Genomic DNA, 22,529 nt, shown 5'->3' with positions numbered 1-22,529 from the left:
CTCAGGAGTACATATTGAAGGCAGCAATGGTAACACCTAGAAATAAAGAAACTTGGTGAAGCTACAAAATAGAACTACTTGTATGCAAAACATTAGAAGCAACAAGTGATAACTGGGCCAACTGACTGTCAACCAATAGCAAAATGCAAGCTCTGTAGTTCTGCAATATCCTCATCTTTAATAATTGGGGAGTCCAGCATTTCAGAGCAAAAGGGAAGGCTGATGCATTTCCCGGAGGTACCTAGCATCACAGATACTAATCTTCAGCTAATTCACTTCACTCTGCCTGATATTAAGAAACGGTTGAAAGCAGTGAAAACTGTAAAGGCTGTGGGCCTTGACAGCATTTAACAAATCCGATATAGGACAAGCATGTGCCCCAGCAGTCGACTCTCAATCATCAATAAAGTGATAGAAGGCATCATCAACAGTGCTATTAAGCAGCACCTGCTCTGAATTAACTTGATAATGGCACTGATAACAAAGTGTGAAGCTGGATGAACACAGCAGGCCAAGCAGCATCTCAGGAGCACAAAAGCTGACGTTTCGGGCCTAGACCATTCATCAGAGGGGAGGATGGGGAGGGGGTTCTGGTCCCACTAATGCCTGCAGACTTTGTTATTACCCTGCTGTATGTCATCTTCCTTTATTTTCTTTTCCAGTCTGGACCACCATCTAATACAGTAACAGAAGTTGTTGTAATCTTGAGCTGTTTAAACACTTGAATGGTAGTTGAGTCTCTTTCACTAGACTGTTGCACAATACAAGCAGAAATTGCTGAAAGTGAATAGGTGGTGGCTGGCTTCTGAAAAAGAACAAATAGTTGTATCTTAAATTTCAACTAACTATCAGAACAGTACAAGAGGGTTCTGGAATAAATAGGGACAGAGGAGGAGGCGGACCGAAGATGGAGAGAAAAGAAGATAGGTGGAGAGGAGAGCATGGGTGGGGATAGGTCAATTCAGGGAAGACGGACAGGTCAAGGAGGCAGGATCTGGTTAGTAGGTAGGAAATGGAGGTGCGGCTTGAGGTGGGAGGAAGGGATGGGTGAGAGGAAGAACGGGTTAGGGAGGCGGAGACAGGCTAGGCTGGTTTTGGGATGCAGTGGGGGGAGGAGGGGAGATTTTGAAACTTGTGAAGTCCACATTGATACTATTGGGCTGCAGGGTTCCCAAGTGGAATATGAGTTGCTGTTCCTGCAACCTGCAACATTTCCCAAACTCACGGCCAATTCCATCCAAAAGGACTATAGCACCTGCAAATTCCCCTCGAGACACTCACCATCCTGTCTGGAAATATATTACCCATCCTTCACTGTCGCTGGGTCAAAATCCTGGAGTTCTCTCCATAATGGTACTTTGTAGGTTCACCTACAACACATGGACTGCAGAGGTTCAAGGCAAGAACTCATCACCACCTTCTAGGACAACGAGGGACTGGTAATAAATATGGCCACGTCCCATGAATAAAATTTAAAAATAAGTGGGAAAGTGTAGTTGAGGATGATTAAATCAGCCATTCTCATTGAACGCTGAAACAGATTGGTAGGCCAAATGACCTATTTGTGTTCCATACGCTGATGGTCATAATTCACAACATAGGAAGACCATTTGGTCTATTCTGTCTGCGCCAGTGAACAGATGCTGTATAACATGAGCAAATATGAACTTGTCAAGTTTGGTAGAAAAAATAAAAAGCAGTATAATATTTAAATGGAAAGAGATTGCAGAACTTTGTCGTACTCTTGATGCCCTGATATTTGCTATTATGGGATGTAGGTGCTGGCAAGACTAACATTTGCTACTCATTCCTGAATGCTCTTGAACCAAGTGGCTCGCAAAGCTATTTCAGAGGGTGGTGAAAAATTAATCAAATTGCTGTGGGTCTGGAGTCACCTGCAGCTCAGACCAGGCAAGGATGCCAGATTTCCTTTCCTAAAGGACACTAGTGAACCTGATTGTTGCAAAAAACCGATGTATGGTAGTTTCAAGATTAGTTAGCTGAATGACAGGTTTATGATGCACAGTGACATCAACAGCTGAGGTTACAAAGATCCTGCCTTCTCAACCTGGTCTCTCACCTTTGACATTTTAACCTGAGGGCCCCACTCACCAGCAGTTGTCTCTCTCTAATGGCCCTCTAGGACTACAATAACATTACATGTACACTTTTTTTTTGCCTACTCCTCCAATGCATCAGCAACCTTTTGCAGATCCTCTTGCTCTTTTTGACGTAGCTTAGTGTCATCAGCAAACCGAGGTACATCACACATTCAGTCCCCTCATCCAAATCATTGATAAACATTGTAAATTTTGCAAGGTCTAGCTTCAGTCCTGTGGCACTCATGATAGACAACTTGCCAACTCCAAGAAGACCCATGTATCCCCGCACTCTGCTTCCTATCAACCAATCCTTTATGCATACTGACATGTTACTCCTTACACTGTGCGGGTTTTATAATGCACAGCAACCTCTGCTGTGCCATCTTATCAAATGCTTTTTACAAATCAGACTGAAAAACGATAGAAATTGGAGCACCACTTTGCCCTGCACATTGAATTTCCATTTTAATCAAATTCCAAACTACACATTTTGTTCACATTTCAATCGTGCTCCTTAATGATCATGTGGTGTGAAAAACTCATACTAGTCATGTCACTGGGCTAGTAATTCAGAACCTTAGGCCAATGCCATATTTTGCAAGTTAGCAAATTTCTAATCAAATATAAATCTGTCATTAAAAGCTTGCCTAATGGTGTCTACATAATTATTGACAACTGCTGTAAACTATATCTGGTTCACTGATGTCCTTTAAGCAAGGAAATATGACATCCATACCTGGTCTGGGTTACACCTGATCCCAGACCTATAGCAATGTTACTGACTCTTAATTACCTTCTGAAACAGTCCTAGCAAGCCACTCAGATCACAAAGCAATTAAGTACAGGCCTGGCAATGAGACCCATATCCCACGAAAAAATAAACTGCCTTCACCAGACCACCTCTTGTTTCCAGGGTTACTTAACTCACCTGAAGGCTACTGGAAAATAGTCTGCCCTTAATCTATAGTTAAACTTAAAAAAAAATACTTACCAGAATTTTCCATTTGAATCAAGTTCCCAATTCCACACACAGGCATATTCTCCTGATCTGCAGCCCTTGTTGACAGTGTCCAGCTACATACTGAACCCAAATTTAACTCCTTGCACAAAACTTTTAACCTCTGTCAGATTACTGATCTGATTTTGACAAGACAGGCAACAGCTACAAATGAAATTCAAATCTCAGGCACACACGATCAGATAAAATAATGTAGTGTCAGCCCCAACTTTCTTCCTGTAGTAAATATTATCAAACCAAGAATGCTTTCAAACTATTTAAAAGATAGGAAATTTAAAGTAACTAACATGCAAATGTGAACACAAATCTACAAAGTTAAGTGCAACTGTGACAGCCTATTATTTACAAAAATGGTCCACTTTCAATAATGTCCTACCTTTCTTCCAGTCTGTTTTTCAACCATGTTGCTGTTGCAATCAGAACTTTCAGTCTGTGTTGTTCTGGAAGACCCAGATTTGGGCATTTTACAACGTTTGCGCCTTTCTCTTCAGCTGCCTGTTTCAGGCAACAATATGATCATCCTTTATCTGGGGAGAAAAACAAAAAAAAGAGTAAAATTCATTTTTCTTACTGCAACCCAAGCCTTAGCAATGCAATTAACACTTTCTCATCCAAATTTGAGATATTTTTGGTAGGTTCAACTTAACTTCGACTTGAATGATAGCAGAAGTCATACAAGCCTGAATAGCGTGAGAACTGGTAGAATTCTCAAACTTGTCTAAACAGACCAATCTATCCATTACTAGGCTACTGGTTATAAACTAATCTGGCCACATGTAGGAAAACTCCTAGTTCCCAGTGACAGATCAACTCATCAGGGTCCAATTTAATTTCAGCCAATTAATAACTGTGCATAGGGCAGTTGATCTGGTTTTACTATGTTCCAACATGACTTCATTTATTATATTCCTCCAATTATCCAAAGTAGAAAAATTATGAACATTTATACTTTGAGACCACAAATCCTCCTTGGTGCTAGTTGTTAATCTCTTGAAGACTGGTGCCCTTCTAGAGTCATACAGGACAAGAACAGACCGTTTAGTCCAACTCATCCATGTAACCAGCTAACCTAAGCTAAACTATGCCTGCATTTGGTCCATATTCCTCCAAACCTTTCTAATTCACGCGCCTGGTCAAATTTCTTTCAAAATGTTAGATTTATATCTGTCTTTACCACTTCACCTGGCAACACAGGCACATCCTCAACTGAAAACATTGCCCATTAGGTCCCTTTTAAATCTTTCCCCTCTCACCTTAAAATTATGCCCTTTAGTTTTAGACTCCAGGTCAAAAGGCCTTGGCTATTCACCCTATCCCATACCCCTTTTGATTTTGTAAACTTCTATAAGGTCATTCTTCAGCCTCTGATGCTCCAGGGAAAAAAGTCCTAGCCTATCTAGTCAATCCATTTAACTCAAACCCTCCAGTTTAGGCAACATCCTTGTTCATTTTTTTTCTCTACTCTTTCCAGTCTAACATCATCCTTCTCATTGCAAGAAGGCCAGAATTATATGCAGTATTCTAAAAGTGAACTCACCACTGTCCTGTACAGCTACAACATGACATCACAACTACACAACACCCTGAGATAACAAGAATTGTAGATGCTGGAGTCAGAGATAATCAAGTGTGGAGCTGGAGGAACACATCAGGCCAGGCAGCAGAGGAACAGGAAAGCTGCAGTTTCAGGTCAGGATCCTTCTATAACACCCTCCATTCTTCCGGCACTTCACCCATGGCTGTCAATGTTATAAATACCTCTGCAAACGGCCCCGCAATCTCTTCCCCAGCTTCCTACAATGTTCAATGACACACCTGATCAGATCCCAGGGATTTATCTATCATTATATGTTTTAAGGCCTCCAGCACAACCTTTTCTATGACGTGGCCTCTTTTCAAGACGTCCTGGTTCCCCCAACTTCCCTAGCTTCCGTATATTTCCACCTCAGTAAATACTGAGGCAAAATATTCATAAAGTATCTCATCCATTTCCTGTACACACAGACAGCTTTGTTGATCTTTAAGAGGCCCCATTCTCTCTCGTTGCTCTTTGGTCCTTAATGTACTTGTAAAATCTCAGCTTTAGTAAATAAGGTTAAGGAGAATCCTTTCTGCCCTCCTGGTTTCCCTCTTAAGTATATGCCTACTCCCCCTATATTTCTTCAAGAATTCAGTTGGATCCCAACTGTCTTATGTCTCCTACATTTTTTGATCAATGCTTCTATCTTTAGTCATCGTGTTCCTTACACCTAACAGCCTTGCCCATTACACTAACAGGTACATTACTGTCTCTGAACTCTCGTTATCTCAATTTTGAAAGCCTCCCACATGCCAGAGTCCCTTTACATGCAAACAGCACCCCCAATTAATTTTTGGAAATTTCTATTTAATACCATCAAAACAGGCCTTACTCCAATATATAACTTTAAATGAGGTCTATCCTTTTTCATAACTAGTTTGTTATTACCAGGGGTTCTGCTATAACGTGCACTCTGGCAACATGAATTGGCTACAACACAATTGATGAATAGGGAATGCTATTCCCAAAATGCGAACTTATATTGGTGATATCGCAATTCCATCCAGGAGGCATCTTGCTGTTAGAAGTCCTTGGGTAATGAGTAGATGCTACAGTACAATGCTATGATTCAGACAGACAGTCTCATAGAAATTCTCCCTGTCAGCCTTCATTAAAACGGTAAAGCAAGAAGCCAGCAGGTCTGTTATGCGGAAAAGTAGTGTGTATGAGGGGGGACCTGGGTTCAACAGGAGGCGCCAGCAGACTATTTATGTAATTATTCAGATCATGGTTGACTTGTTTCAATTTGATTTTCCGACTTTTGCTCTGTATCCCTCAATACCCTTGTGGTGTGGTGATGTGATAAGATTGCTAAAGAAGTCTGAGTTGCTATGGCAACACACATACGTGTATGTGTCGCTGTCTGGGACAATGGAGACTCTACCACCACTATCCAATGTTTTTAGTCACACGGCTGACCAGGAATTTCTCCCAATCTTACAGTCTGCTACTGGCAGTGTTGAAAGAATTTGTTGATTGATAATCTTTTTAGTCGTGTTGTGAATGCATCTTCCCTGGCCATTAAGTTCTAAGGCAGGACTTGAACCTGGATTTTCTTGTTTACAAAGACTTACACCTTTCACAACCTTAGGATGTTACAAAGAGCTTGACTGCCAACAAAGTAATTTTGAAGTGCAGTCATTGTTGAAAATACAGCAGCTAATTTTCACATAACACTCTTTTTTCACATAACAACCTGTTGTTGTGTTGCTGACTAGGGAATAAGTATTGACCAGGACACCTGGGTAACTGTCTTGCACCTTTTGGAAATACTGAGGACAACTGTGTCAATCCAAGAAGGAGCTGCCCAAGCCGCTGTGACTTTTGGACCAACCTTTCTGAACAGCTGCTGACAGAAGTGCTATCCTTTGCATTATGCCTTTTTGACAGCCTGCCCCAATCCTAATTTTCCCATTGACCCTGAGATGTTAATGGAATCACATTCCATTAATATTTATGCTCCTTATCTTCCTACACAGGGGTATGTGGAAACTGTCTTAAACTTCCTGCCTGAATAGGATTGGGTGGGAGACGTTTGGAAAGGTGTGAGACATCTGTAATTCTGTAAGAGGATGAATCTTGTGTAAAGGTGTGAAACTTCTGTTTATACTGAAGTGGCCAGATTAGTGGCCTTTTGTTCAAGCCAGACACTTTGGCGGCTTGAAAATGCATCCTGCCGTTATCAGTCACTTCGCCAACGATCAATACTGTATCCTATTCTCTTTATGTTCCGAATGTTGTAATTTTTTTGTGTATTAGCCATACAGTATAAAAAGCAGGGACTGTCTGTTGTTCAGGGAGAATTGCTTATGGAACTCAGCACTCTGTGCTGGGTAGTGTACAGCGATCCTCCACAGTTTGCACTTGCTTAATAATAAAGGATTGTGTTTTTGTAGCCAGGCCAGTGTCTTGTTATTAATCAAGTCCGTGAGGGTCTCCGAAAATGAACCTGACAGCCCAGTTATTTATGTAGCTCAATTTTCTGTAAAACAACATTGCACTGGAACACAACTATTACATTATTGTGGAATCCCCTGTAATTAGGTTTACAATCACTGGTCCCAAAAATATTAGGTGTTGCACTTTGGAAAGGCAAATCAGGTTAGGGCTTATACACTTAATGGTAAGGTCCTGGGGAGTGTGTTATTGAACAAACAGGCCTTTATTAGTCAGTACATTGGATGAGTTGGACCAAAGGGTCCATTTCCATGCTGCATGTCTCTGTAACTATAACTGTAAGTGCTCCGCCAGTGACACCTCAGTCACTTGACCTGCCTTATTTCTCAAGAGAAGGTTGAGTTTTACTCATTTTCTGGTGGGTTTATCCACATATTGCATAAGAAAATTTTCTTGAAGGCATTCTTCCCCATCTAAGTCCTTGACGCTATGGCAGTCCCAGTTTGTTTGGAAACTTTAAAAAACCCTACCATTACAACCATATTATTCTTACACATTTGCTCCTCAATTTCCTGCTGCCTATTAGGGGGATGTGGGTGGGGCTATAATATAACCCCAAGGCCATCAGTCTCTTCTCATTTCTCAGTTCCACTCATCTAACTTCATAGGATATTCCTGAGGGATTGTCCAAAGTACAGCCTTGATGTTTTTCCTGAAAAACACCACTCGCCCTCCTCGCTTCCCTCCCTTTCTATCCTTCCTTTAACATCTAGACCCTGGAGCCCCAAGCCATGTTTCCGTAATAGGTATAATATTCCAGTTCCAATTTTGCATCCATCCCAAGTTCATCTGCCTTATGGTCTGGTCTCTTGCATTGAAATAAATGAAGTTTAATTTGGTCTTACCTTGTTTTCTACTATGCTCTTGCCATCTTGTTTATTCAACCTGATCCCTCTCAACTACAATATCAATCTCAATCTTCTCTCTTTCAACACTACTGCCTTGGCTTCACTCCCCCCATAGGATTCAAGTAGTGAACAGAAATAATTTGTCCAAAGCATTTTTCTTCCTTGCTAGCGCTGTCCTGAAGTACTGTGTCCAATTCAAATCTGCATTCACCATTACTATTATGGGTATTAACTCCATTTTAAGCAAAACCTTAATTCAAAGAAAACAAAGAATGTGGATGCAGGGGCGGCACGGTGGCATGATGGTTAGCACTGCTGCCTCACAGTGCCAGGGACCCAGGTTCAATTCCACCCTTGAGCAACTGTCTGTGCGGAGTTTGCACATTCTGTGTCTGTATGGGTTTCCTCTGGGTTCTCCGAATTCCTCCCACATCAAGAGATGAGTAGGCTAGGTGAATTGGCCACGCTAAATTGCCCGTAGTGTTCAGGGATGTGTAGATTAGGGTACTCTGAGGGTCAGTATGGACTTGTTGGGTTGAAGGGCCTGTTTCCACACTGTAGGGATTCTATGATCTATGAGATCTGAAACATAAATAGAAACTGCTGCAGAAACTCAACATGTCTGTTAGCATCTGTGAAGAGAAGGTGCAGTTAAATGTTTTGAGTGAGCCTTCTTCAGAGCTACAAGAGTAGGCCAGAAGCTAGGAATATGCAGCAAGTAACTCATCTCCTGACTCTCCAGAGCCTGCCTGTTAACTGCAAGGCACAAGCCCACAAACATTTCCATCTACAGTGACCGGGGCAGCAGATACTTGGGAACAACACCATCCTGACTTGGAAATATAATCGCCATTCTTTCACTGTTGCTGGGTCAAAATCCCGGAATTCCTTCCCTAACAGCATTGTGGGTTAACCCACAGCAGTAGACTGCAGTGGTTCAAGAAGGCAGCTCACCACCACCTTCTCAAGGGACAATTAGGGAAACGCAATAAGTGCTGAACAGCCAGGAACATGCACATTCCACAAATGAATTTTTTTAAAAATTGTCATCTTAGGTCCAATCTTTTTCCACTTTCAAAATAACAAATCATCTTTCTGCAAAAAAATACACCATCTCCAAGTTTCTTAAAATGTTCAATCTCCTCCCAAATTTATGTCCTTCCATTGCACCAAAATGGGACTGACCAAAGTCACAAATGGCATTTGCATGGAATCTTGGAATTTATAAACAGTTACAGTTAAAAGAAAAGCAAAGCATTTATAAATGCTAGAGATAACACCAAAAAGATTGAGGAGAATCATTCCAGTTATGTGGATAGATTAGCAAAGCTGAGGCTGTTCTCCTGAGAGATGTGAAAACTGATCAAAGAACCGAGAGGTTTTTCTTCGAGGCGGGGTCTGGATAGAGTAAAGTAAATGGGGAGAAATGATTCCCTTTGGTGCAAAGGTCGAGAACCAGAGAACAACAATATAAGGTGGTCACCAAAAGAATTAATGGTAATGAGAAGAAACATTTCATTAGGAGTTGCAAAAAGCAGTTACGATCAGGAAGGCATGGCTTGAAACATGGCTGATTACACCACACTTCTATATCGTTCCCATTGGGGGAGATTGCACTTGCATTTATCCAATTAAAAAAATTAATTTAACCTATTTTTTTAATAAGACCATAAGACATAGGAGTGGAAGTAAGGCCATTCGGTCCATCGAATCCACTCCATCATTTAAATCATGGCTGATGAGCATTTCAACTCCACTTCCCTGCACTCTCCCCACAGCCCTTGATTTCTTGTGAGATCAAGAATTTATCGATCTCTGCCTTGAAGACATTTAATGTCCCGGCCTCCACTGCGCTCCGTGGCAATGAATTCCACAGGCCCACCACTCTCTAGCTGAAGAAATGTCTCCTCATTTCCGTTTTAAATTTACCCCCTCTAATTCGAAGGCTGTGCCCATGGGTCCTAGTCTCCCCGTCTGACAGAAACAACTTTCCAGCGTCCACCCTTTCTAGGCCATACATTATCTTCCAAGTTTCTATTAGATCTCCCCTCAACCTTCTAAACTCCAATGAATACAATCACAGGATCCTTAGCCGTTCATCGTACGTTAAACCTACAATTCCAGGGATCATCTGTATGAATCTCCGCTGGACGCTCCATCCTGTTCAGAGATGTCATTACACAACTCTGAAGCAGGTGGGTCTCAAACGCAGGCCAGACTGTCCATGGGCAGAGACACTAGCCCTGCACCACAAGAGGGCACCCATTTCCATTCTGTCTATTTCAATAGAGTGTACCACCTGCAATGGTTTATCCTATAGAGTCAGAGTTGCACTGACATTTCAAACGCTGGCCAGATACTTCTTCAATAATCTAGTCACTTTTGCCAGCATTTAACCCATGTCCCTCTAAACCAGTCCCATTCATATATCCATCCAGATGCCTTTTAAATGTTCTTCCTGCTCTTTATTTCTAATGTCCACCAAGGATTTATGCATCACTTTTTCTCATCTATGTGCTAGCTCTTCTGACATCACTTGAAAATACAGCACAAATTTTCAAATGCACACTTATGACAGCCAGCTCTAGCGCACCAGCAATTCTCATGACCCACTGCAATGACGTTAACTGACTGCCTACCATGATTCAATACTGAATTCAATGTCTTCAAAAGGTTCCTGCAATAAACTCTATTCCCTAGCTACCATATCCCTCTCTCTCCCTCAAAATATTCCTCTCACAATCTAGTTTACCTCCAATTCTGATGTAATACATGACTCCAAGGTGAGATCTGAAGCAAATATTCGTGCTACCACCAAGACAGCTAATTTCCTGGTAACTTTACTTGCTTCTATTCCTGTCGCAGTTTTCAGCTGCTGAAACCTTCTCTGAACCATTACATCTAGATTTGACCATTTCCATGTAACCAGCCTCCCATATTACACCTTCCATAAACTTGAGGTCAAGCAAAAACTCTGCTGCCAATAACCTTACTAGCACCAAATACTGTTCTTCATTCTCATGACTGCTGAACTACAGAGGCTCCCATATTTAGGGGGTCCACCAGTTTATAAATGTCCAACTTTTGAATGAGATCCCATAATGCTGTCATTAAGGATCCAAAATACAACTAGTCATACTTACAAATGGATATTGTATTCTGACTAGCACACCTATCAACTCACGAATGTACTCGGGAACAGAACCCATTCATAACCCAGGGACTGCCTGTAGCTTCAAACTGAAAATAATTTTCATCCTTGTAAAGTCCATCCACAGCTTCACCCTTCCCTATCCGTGTAATCTCCTCTGGTTCCGCAAGACTCAGAGATACCGTCACTCATCTAATTCTGGCCTCCTGGGCAGCCCAATTTTAACTGATCTCCCAGAAGCTGCACAATTCCTTCCCAAACCCTTCTTGTCCCTCCCTTCACCTTAAAGGTTCTCTTTAACACATACTTTTAACCATGTTTTTACACTGTGCAGCTTGCTGTCAAACATTATGCTACGACAATACAGCTGCTGTTGAAAGATTACAAGTCTGATCAGCTTGAGCTCTTGAAGAAACAGACTGCATTGCTAGCTATATTATAGAAGTGTTGCCTCATAAGTGCTTTATAAAAACGTGCATTCAAGTGTATTATTGAACATTATTTCATCCTGAATCTCAGAGCTACAGAACTACTAATATGTTGGGTCTGTAATAACTGGACATTCGCCAAACAGCACTGTACATTATCCTCATTCAACATTACCTCTGCAATCATGCACCTCCAAAGGTTTTCCTACATTGTTTAATATGTTCCTTCTGTGATGCAAAGTCTAAGATCTATACATTTTAAAACCATTTAGTGTTGGATTTTGAACTAGTGCCAAGTGGGTTTTGATCTCTGTGGGGGTTTATTAATCAACTAAATGTTCCTGGAACTATTTTCTTTTGTAAAAACAATAGTGAATGAACGACTTAGGCTCCTACATCTTATGGTCATATATTCTAACTGAAAGCACACTAATGTTCTTCAATGTTTACTCTGCCAACTCAAAATTCGATCATTGCAAACGAATATCCATTAGTCCTCCATGAACACACGCACTTACACTAGTTTAAGACACTAAAGAGCATAATAAATAGGAACAAAATAGGCCATTCGGTCCTTCTGAGCCTTTTCTGTTATTTAATAGGGTCATCGCTGATCCTACATTCCTGTAGTGCATCGACCTGTTTCTGCCATAACCCCTGATTCTCCGAATGATCAAGAATCTCTCACCCTTAAGCATTGGGTCGGATTGGCATGGATCTACCATACACCTGAGCTGTGATCTGTACAGCCAGATAAAATGAAAAGGAATTGCCTTCCACAGTACAGAATGTTGACGACTCTATTAAAGTGATAGCTAAAACAAAAGATTAAACTGGGCTAAATTTGTTGGAATGAATTTAAGAGGTAGAAGCTCCTACTATTTGGAATAATCTTTCTTATTCTATGGACCTATATAGTCACTGCTGCTTGCATTTATTTGATCCAATTTTGTATGGTAGAGATGCTTTTGGTTTTCAATTTAATTTTGGCATCCTGCTATTATTTCCTGATTGTTGGCTGTTGCGTGCCAGATCTGGCTTCTTCAGCATTTTCGTAACAGACTACAAATGTATACATAATTCCACATCCTACTGCAATGATTTATAAACTGCATTGGAGCAAGATTAGAGCTGAAGAAATTGACCAATCTAAAATTTCCCATTATGGGACAGACAGTCAGAAATATATCTTTTATACATTTTAAACACTTAGCAGAAGTAACCTGCTAAATGCAAGAGAGGATAGAGTGCTTGGCTCAATGGCAATCTCACCTCTGAGTCAGAGAACTATGGACAGAAGTTCCAACACTTGAAATTTGAATATCTAATAAAATAGGCTTATATTTCCCCAGAGAACAAAATTTCTAAAGAGTCACCTTTCAGCCGAGACAACGAACTCAATTGTTTTGTGAGTATTAAGGGAGAGAATGTTTGGTACATTTTCCTGCTGGATTGTCAACATTCGCCCAAAAACCAACTCACTCATCTTGCTCTGATGAAGGGTCTAGGCCCGAAACGTCAGCTTTTGTGCTCCTGAGATGCTGCTTGGCCTGCTGTGTTCATCCAGCCTCACATTTTATTATCACTCATCTTACTGCTGTGTGTTGGCAGTGTCAAACCTATTGCTGCATTTTCCAGTAAAACAGTGGCTACAGCTTAAAAGCAATTCACTTGTTACGAAGCTACGGCAGGAGTAGCTAAAAAGACTTACAATCAAATAATCCAGATGTTTTTTAAAAACTGAAGTTACAAATCAATTAAAAAGTAGATGTATATATTTTATGTTTGAGCCACATTCACTTCAGAATACAACATAATTCAAAAATTCTCAAATACGGAATACTGAAGTACTCAAATACTGAAGCAGCTTGCGCTCACTGGCAACAAGATCTAAACTGCATCCAGCCCTAGATCGATAACTAACAAGAACAAATTGCTGGAGAAACCCAAGTCCTGCAGCATCTGTGGAGAGAAAATGAAGTTAATGCTTCAAATCCAATGACACTTCTTTGGAATGGCAAGTGACAAGTAACATCCACACCACACAAGTGCTTGGTAATAACATCCCAAAGAAGACAGAATCTAACCATCACCTGACAATCAATGTTTTTTTTATTCATTCACGGGATAGGGGCATCACTAACTAGGCAGCATGTGTGGCCCAACCCTAATTGCTCAAGAGGGCAGTTAAGAGTCAACCACATTGTCGTTGGCCTGGAATCATATATAGGCAAGACAAGGTAAGGATGGCAGTTTCCTCCCCTAAAGGACATTAGTGAACCTGATGAATTTTTCCTGACCATCGACAACAGGTTCAATCAACTCTTAATTCCAGATTTTTAAAACTTGAACTCAAATTCCACAACTTGCCACAGGCAGGTTTCAAACCCAGGTTCCCAGAACATTATCTGGACTAACAGTCCAGCGATAATACCAGGAGGCCATTACATCCCAGTGCCAATGCCAAAAATCTCAATGCTATAACTATCCTAGGGTTACCAGTGACCAGAAACTAACATTTCAGGTTAAAGGCTAGGAATTCTGTGGCAAGTAACTCACTTCAGACTCCCCTGTGTATGTCCAACACCTTCAAGGCACAGGTCAAGAGTGTGATGGAACACTTGACTGGATGAATGCAGCTAAAACATTAACACATGCAGCCAAACTGGCATCCCATCCACAGCCTTCAATACCCTTATAATGATGCATAGTGGTAGCAATGCATACCACCTGTAAGATTCACCAAGGCTCCTTTAAGTGCATTTTCATATCTCTGACCTCAACCAACTTGGAGACAAGATGCATGGGAACACCACAATCTGCAAGTTTCCCTCCAAGTCATGCACCATTTTGAAATGGAATTAGATCACCATTTCTTCATTGTTGCTGTGTTAAGATTCTGGAACATCCAACAGCAATGTGGGTGTCCTACAGATGGCAGGTAACATTAGCACCATACAAATGTCAGACAATAAACATCTATAATCAGAATAAAGCCCAATCTTCTCTCCCTGGCCTTCAGCGATTCTGCATCATTGTCTAGAAGCTTATTTGAACCAACTACATTAATACAGAGACTACAAGCAGAAGAAACATGAAGAACATCAGATATTCTACCTCACCATGAGCATCCTCTCCAGTACCTACACTGCACAAATCAGGAATGTGATGGAAAAACTGCATTTGAAGTTGTTAAGAATAATATTTGAGACTGTCAACAGTGAGCAGAGGAATCCATTTGAATCATCAAAATAGCAATTGCACTTATATAGTGCTCTTAAAGTAATACCACAGGAGAAAATAAGTAGACACCCAGCAACACTGTGAAAAGACTAAGACAACTGACTAACACCTTGGCAAAGGAGGAGGTTTCTAAAAAAAGTGTTAAACGTAAGAAGTAGTCAGACAGATGGGTTTAGGGTCTAGAGGCACAGCCAAAGCAATGAAAAATTGGGCATGCACAATACACCAGAATGCAGGCACAAAAATCAGAGATTTTTAAAGCCAGAGAATGATGCACCTAAGAACTAACAGCAGTAGGCATTCAGCCCCTTGAGCCTACGTTACCATTTAATATGACCATGGCTGATCTCACTGCAGCCTCAACTCCGTTTTCCTGCCCATTCTCCACAACCTATTAACCAATTACTAGTTACAAATCTGTCCATCTCCTCGAATTTATTCAAATGTCCTAGCATCAGCCATATTCTGGGGTAGTGAATTCCACTGATTCATGGCCCTTTGACAGAATTCATTCCTCATCTGTTTGAATCTACTACTGCTTATGCTATAACTATGACGTCTCAGTCGAGATTGCCCCACAAGAGGAAATATCGCTACATCTATTTTCATCAACCCTTTTCACATTTTTTTATACCTCCATTGGATCTCCTCTCATTCTTCTAAAGCCAAAGTACAGACCTAAAGTGTTCAATCTCTCTGCCTTACACAAACCCTTCACTTCTGGAATCAATCTGGTCAACCTCCATTGAACTACCTCAAATGCAACTAAATCCATCCTCCAGAAAAGGAGCCCAAAATTGTATGCACTAACATCTTGTACAGTCGCAGCTTCACTTCACTACCTTTATGCTATATTCCTTTCAAAAAGAATGCCAAAATTCATCTGCCTTGTTAATTGCTGTACCTGCATACTGGCTTTCTGCGATCATCCGCTAGGACACCCAAATCGCACAGTACCAAACCACTTTTAAGTTTCTCTCCATTTAGATAATAAGTTCTCTTTCTACTTCACTGATCCAAAATGAATAACCTTACAGAGATAACGGGAACTGCAGATGCTGCAGAATCCGAGATAACAAAGTGTAGAGCTGGATGAACACAGCAGGCCAAGCAGCATCTTAGGAGCACAAAAGCTGACGTTTCAGGCCTGGACCCTTTATCAGAAAAAGGCCTGAAGCATCAGCTTTTGTGCTCCTAAGATGCTGCTTGGCCTGCTGTGTTCATCCAGCTCCACATTTTATCTTGAATAACCTCACACTTGTTTCTTTGTAACTTCATCTGCCAGATTTTGGACCATTCATCTAATCCATCCACATACATTTGTAAATTTCTTATTTCTTCAATCCAACTTACCTTTCCTTCTAATTTGTTACCATCTGCAAATTTAGCTATAGTACTTTCCATCCCCGCACAGACTGTAAATAGTTGGGGCCACAAGGACCGATCCCTAAGGCACCAACTGGTTAGATCTTTCCAAACAGAAAAGGACCCATTTATCCCAACTCCGCTTTCTGTTGGTTAGCCGGTCAGTAATCCAGACTAATAAATTTGGAGTAACACCGTGAGATCTTACCTTGTTATGAACCTTTAGTGCGGCACCTTATCAAAGCCTTCTGGCAGTCTTGAAGAACGCTAGCAAAACTAGTCAAACACGATTTAAACTTCATTAAGCCATGCTGACTCCGATGGATTGTGTTTTGACATTCCAAACGTCTTGTTGTTATTTCCTAAATTACAGATTCTCAATTGCCCAACTGGTCTCATTTCCTACTTTCTGCCTCTGTCCCTTTTTAAATAAGGGAGTTATATTAGCATTTTTCCAATACACTGGAAACTTTCCCATATCCATGGGGTTTTGGAACATTCATACAATCATAAATCCCCACAGTGCAAGTCGAGGTAATTTGTTCCATTAAGTCTGTAATGACCCGCCGAAGAACATCCCACCACCCCGACAATGGCCCTGTGACTCCACATTCACCAAAGCTAATCTACCTAGCCATGCAACATGAGACAATTCAGTATGGCCAATCCACCTAACCTGTGTATTTTTGGACTGGGGGAGGAAACTAGAGCACCTGGAACAAACTTGGAAAAATGCAGACACAGGGTGAACGTGCAAACTTCAGTCACCCAAGGCTGGAACTGAACCCAGGTCCCTGGTGCTGTGAGGCAAAAGTGCTAACCACTGAGTCACATCACTAGCCTATAACCAATGGATCCATTATTCCCGTTGCCACTTTCTTAAAGACCCTAGATTGGAGGCCATCAGGCCCTGGGGACTTACTGGCCTTCAATCGCAATAGTTTTCTCTGTACGTTTTCCCCTAGAGATGATTGCTCTGAGAACATCCTTTTCTATAATATCTGTATTAGCTGTTACTATTAGGATGGTACTTGTGTCCTCCGCTGTGACAATGAAGTAAAATACTGATTTAGAGACTTTGTCATTTGTGTTCCCCACTATTAACTCCTCAGACTCCTCCTCCAAGGTTCCAACTTTAATTCTGGTTGCTCTATTTCCCTTTTACTCACTTATAAAAGCTTTTGCAATCTATTTTTATACTAGATTGTTTTTTATTACCTTTTTAAAACATGATCTTCAAAAATTTCTCAATCTTCCAGCTTTGGTTTAGGTATGCTTTAGTTTTTGTTTTTACACTATCTTTAGCTTCCTTGCTTATCCATGGATGACTTTTGTCTTCTGATAATCTTTCATCCTATCTGGAATATACTTTAGTTGGGAGCAATGGAGTATCTCCCTAAACATCAGCCATGGCTCATGAACTTTCCTATCTTATAGTCTTCCTGGCCAGTCCATTCAAATGAATATCTGTCTTATAACTAAGTAAGGCCCTTTAGTTAACTCCAGAATGCGTATGTGGGGCTCCAGTTTTTTAAAGTAACTGCTCTGCAATACCGCTATATCCTTTTGCTTTGTAAGCCTCTCAGCATGCTCTCTATTTAATTGTAAGTTGTCTTTAGGATTAAAAAAAAATCACTTGGGATGTGAGCATCACTGGCAAGACCAGCATTTACTTTCTGCCTCGAGTTGGCTTTAAGGTGGTGGTGAGCTGCCTTCTTGAACCACTGCAGTTCACGTGCTGTAGGTAGATCCACATTGTTCTTAGGGAAGAAATGCCAGGATTTTGACCCAACATTGAAGAAATGGTACAAAAACAGAAATTGCTGGAAAAGCTCAGCAGGTTGGCAGCATCTGTGAACAGAAAACAGAGTTAACATTTCAGGAAGCGTGACCCTTCTTCATTGCAGAGGAAGTTCTGAAATGTTAACTCTGCTTTCTCTCTACAGATGCTGCCAGGCTTGCTGAGCTTTTCTAGCAATTTCTGTTTTTGTTTCCGATTTACAGTTTTTAATCAAAGAAATGGAGATATACTCTAAGTTAGGATGGTGAGTGGCTTGTGTGGATGGAACTTGCAGGTGGTGCTGTGCTCCTGTATATGCTACCCTTCTCCTTCCAGGTGGAAGCAGTCGTGGAATGGAAGGTGCTGTCTGAGGAATTTTGGTGAATTTCTCTCGTGTGTTTTGTAGATGGCAGGCCCTGCTGCTACTGAGCACTATTTATATGTTTAGTTCATAGAACATAGAAAAGTACAGCACAGTACAGACCCTTCGGCCCACAATGTTGTGCCATGGCATAATCCTAATCCAAAAATGAAATAACCTAACCTACATTCCCCTCAATTCACTGCTGTCCATGTGCATGTCCAGCAGTCGCTTAAATATCACTAATGACTCTGCTTCCACGACTACCACTGGCAAAGCATTCCATGTGCTCAGAACTATCTGGGTGAAAAACCTCCTTCTGACATCTCCTCTATACCTTCCTCCTAACACCTTAAAACTATGATCCCTTGTGGCAGTCAATCCTGCCCTGGGGAAAAGTTTCTGGCTATCAACTCTATCCATGCCTCTCATTACCTTGTACACCTCAATCAGGTCACCTCTCTTCCTCCTCTCCAGAGAGAAAAGTCCGAGCTCAGTCAACCAATCCTTGTAAGACAAGCCCTCCAGTCCAGGCAGCATCCTGGCAAACCTCCTTTGCACCCTCTCCAAAGCCTCCACATCTTTCCTATAATAGGGCGACCAGAACTGGACACAATATTCCAAGTGTGGTCTCACCAGGGTTGTGTAGAGCTGCAGCATAGCCTCGCGGCTCTTAAACTCGATCCCCCTGTTAATGAAAGCCAAAACACCATATGCTTTCTTAACAACCTTATCCACCTGGGTGGCAACTTTGAGGGAGCTATGCACTTGAACACCAAAATCCCGCTGTTACTCCACAGTGCCGAGAATCCTGCCTTTAATCCCATATTCAGCATTTAAGTTCAACCTTCCAAAATGCATCACTTCGCATTTATCCAGGTTGAACTCCATCTGCCATTTCTCAGCCCAGCTCTGCATACTGTCAATGTCTCGCTGAAGCCTGCAATAGCCCTCGATACTATCAACAACACCTCCAACCTTTCTCATCAGCAAACATACTAAGCCACCCCTCAACCTCCTCATCCAAGTCATTTATAAAAACTACAAAGAGCAGAGGCCCAAGAACTGAGCCCTGTGGGACACCACTCAGCATTGACCTCCAGGCAGAATACTTACCATCTACAACCACACTCTGCCTCCAGACAGCCAACTCACCCTGTATCCCATACCTCCTGACTTTATGCATGAGCCTGCCATGGGGAACCTTATCAAATGCCTTGTTGAAGTCCATGTACACCACATCCACTGCTCGACCCTCGTCAATCTGTCTTGTGACTTCCTCAAAGAACTCAATAAGATTTGTAAGGCGTGACCTGCCCCTCTCAAAGCCATGCTGACTCCCTTTAATCACGCTATGCTTTTCCAAATAGTCATAAATCCTATCCCTCAGAATTCTTTCCAAAACCTTCCTGACCACAGACGTAAGGCTGACTGGTCTGTAATTTCCAGGGATTTCCCTGTTCCCTTTCTTGAAAAGAGGAACAGCATTTGCCTCCCTCCAATCTTCCGGTATGACTCCCGTGAAGAGTGAGGAAGCAAAGATCTTCGCCAGCGGCTTAGCAACCTCCTTTCTCGCTTCCTGGAGCAACCTAGGATAAATCTGGTCTGGCCCTGGGGACTTGTCAATCCTAATGCTTTCCAAAATTTCCAGCACATCAACTTCCTCAATCTCTATCTGTTCAAGCCTGTTTTCCTGCTCCTCAAAGTTCTCATTCACAACAAGGTCCCTTTCCTTAGCGAAAACCAAAGCAAAAAACTCATTTAGGGCTTCCTCTATCTGCTCAGACTCCACGCACAAGTTCCCTACGCTATCCCTGATCGGCCCTACCTTCACACCAATCATTCTCTTATTCCTCACGTATGAGTAAAATGCCTTCGGGTTCTCCCTAATCCTTCCTGCCAAGCCTTTTTGTGCCCCCTCCTGGCACCCCTCAGTCCACTTTTGAGCTCCTTCCGAGCAAGCCTGTAATCCTCTAAAGCAAGCCTGTTCGGTTCAGTATCTGGTCAATGATATTGCATGGTATTTGGGTGGTGCAAATGTTACTTGCCAATTGTCAGCTCAAGCCTGGATCTTGTCCAGGTTTTGCTGCATTTGGACAGAGAATGCTGTAGTATCTGAAGAGTTGCAAATGGTACTGAACATTGTGCAATCATTGCGAATATCCCCACCGTTGCCTTTACGACAGACACAAAGTTGCTGTAGATGATTGGGACCAGAGCATTACCCTGAGTAACTCCTGCAGAGATGGGCTGCAGCTGGAGATGACTGACCTCCAACAAACACAATCAGCATGCATTGCAGCAGGTGTGGCTCCAATCACTGTTTTCAGAAGGTTATTGGAGCAAGACACTGCTTTAGTACACATACTACTGAGACTAAACGAATCATCCTTTACAGCTGAATATGTACATTTAAGGGGTTACGAGGAAAGCTGATGAGTGTTGACAGTAGCACTTTAAGAGCTGACAAGTGCCCTAGTTCTGTGGTCAAGTAGCCTTCTGTAATATATGGATTCTATGATTCATTTCAATGTACATTCATAGAATATCCATTCATTAACTAGATGAAACCACATCGCTTTATACTACAAAAATACCATTTGCATGATATTTTCTGCCAAAAGAGTTTAATTACCAATGAGTCAGCTTCCTACAAAGTAGCTGCCCTATTAATTAGTATTAGGTGAAAAGAAACTACAAAAATTTTTTTAATAGCCATCTTTGTTATTGAAATGGACAGAGCAGGTCTTGTATTTTTATTGGGAATTTCTTTCACCAACATTTCTATAATGGATGAAGCAAGTAAGGAGAAAATCTCTACAGCTGCATCCTTTTAAACGTGCATTTGATTTTGAATTTGACAACAGAACTTTGTTCATCTCATTCTTGGAAACAAGGCTTTGATAGTCTGCCTAATTTTGAAGTTAAATTACCATGTATACAAAACAGAATTTGTAAACTCAAACAGGTCTAACACTTTTTGTATAGAAACTGGAATAGTGAAGAAGGCTTAACATGGCAGGATATCGACTCCCACATACATTTGTCTGTTCATCAAAAAATTGGATACTACAATGTTTGGGACTGCACAACTTCTGGGTTTTATTAAACAATTATTACTATGCAAAGGAGTTAAAAAAATTTAACAGGGTATTCAGGAGAATAGGATAAAGCTCTTACTTTGCCTGATTAGTTTGCTCTATTGTTAACTTCAGACAGCACCCTTAGAGTACCAATTGAGACTTTTGTATTTACTGCATCAAGAAGCATTTTAATTACCATCAGCAAGATTACCAATTAAAATTCATAGCTTATGCTGTGGGCCCATGCCTTGTTTCTCCTGGGGTGCAAGCATTTGGGGGTGGCACGGTGGCTCAGTGGTTAGCACTGCAGCCTCACAGCGCCAGGGACCCAGGTTCGATTCCAGCCTCGGGTAACTGTCTCTGCGGAGTTTGCACATTCTCCCCGTGTCTGCGTGGGTTTCCTCCGGGTGCTCCGGTTTCTTCCCACAGTCCAAAGACGTGCAGGCTAGGTGGATTGGCCATGCTAAAATTGCCTGTAGTATTCAGGGGTGTGTGGGTTATAGGGGGATGGGTCTGGGTGGCATGCTTCAAGGGGCGGCATGGACTTGTTGGGCCAAAGGGCCCATTTCCACACTGTAGGGAATATAATCTAATCTAATTTGTCAGGATTTAAACTGAAACCTAATCTCCCAAAGATGGAATTCTTGAACTAAAGATGAGAAAACCAGTCTTGTGCTAATTGTTAGATCTTGAAATAAAGCAACGACTAAAACAGGTGCTAATATATGTTGCAAAAAAAAAATGATACTAACAATTTTTGAGACTGAATTCCATTTTGTTTTCTGACAAGCCCATTGATTGAGCTGTGGTATAACGAGATGAAAACAGAGGGGGAAGCCCAACCATATGGGAATGGCATTACTGGGAATCAAAAACTCAACTGCAAGTGCAGTCTCAACTTCCATATCCTGAACTAAGAACGAAAAATAAAGATGTGCAAGCCCAACAAATATTGTATTTAACTTCTCTCTTTGATGACAGAAGAGTGATAAGAAGTTCTTCAAAATAATTTTATTGATTCTTGTTTTAATGAAAAAGGTTCTACCTAGATTGCATAAAAAAACCCAAGTTCTCAAGATTAACAACCCACAGTAGCCTCCTCACTCATATACCA

General features: G+C 41.5%; 1 protein-coding gene across 8 annotated transcripts in view; it reads right to left on the bottom strand.

Annotated features, from left to right (window-relative positions):
• Window positions 1–22,529, bottom strand: part of ankrd12 (ankyrin repeat domain 12) — a 164,522-nt gene that overhangs the window by 75,236 nt on the left and 66,757 nt on the right. For all 8 annotated transcript variants that reach the window (XM_048528554.2, XM_059646222.1, XM_048528545.2 and 5 more), the window contains one exon: window positions 3,497–3,647. In XM_048528554.2, coding sequence (XP_048384511.2) covers window positions 3,497–3,583 — 87 coding nt within the window. In that variant the 5' untranslated portion in view covers window positions 3,584–3,647. The remainder of the gene's footprint in view (window positions 1–3,496; window positions 3,648–22,529) is intronic.

Source organism: Stegostoma tigrinum, chromosome 5, assembly GCF_030684315.1.
Source record: "Stegostoma tigrinum isolate sSteTig4 chromosome 5, sSteTig4.hap1, whole genome shotgun sequence".
In the NCBI taxonomy this organism is placed as follows: Eukaryota; Metazoa; Chordata; class Chondrichthyes; order Orectolobiformes; family Stegostomatidae; genus Stegostoma; species Stegostoma tigrinum.
The sequence above is the reverse complement of the archived record's forward strand: the minus strand, read 5'-3'. Positions and strand labels throughout refer to the sequence as shown.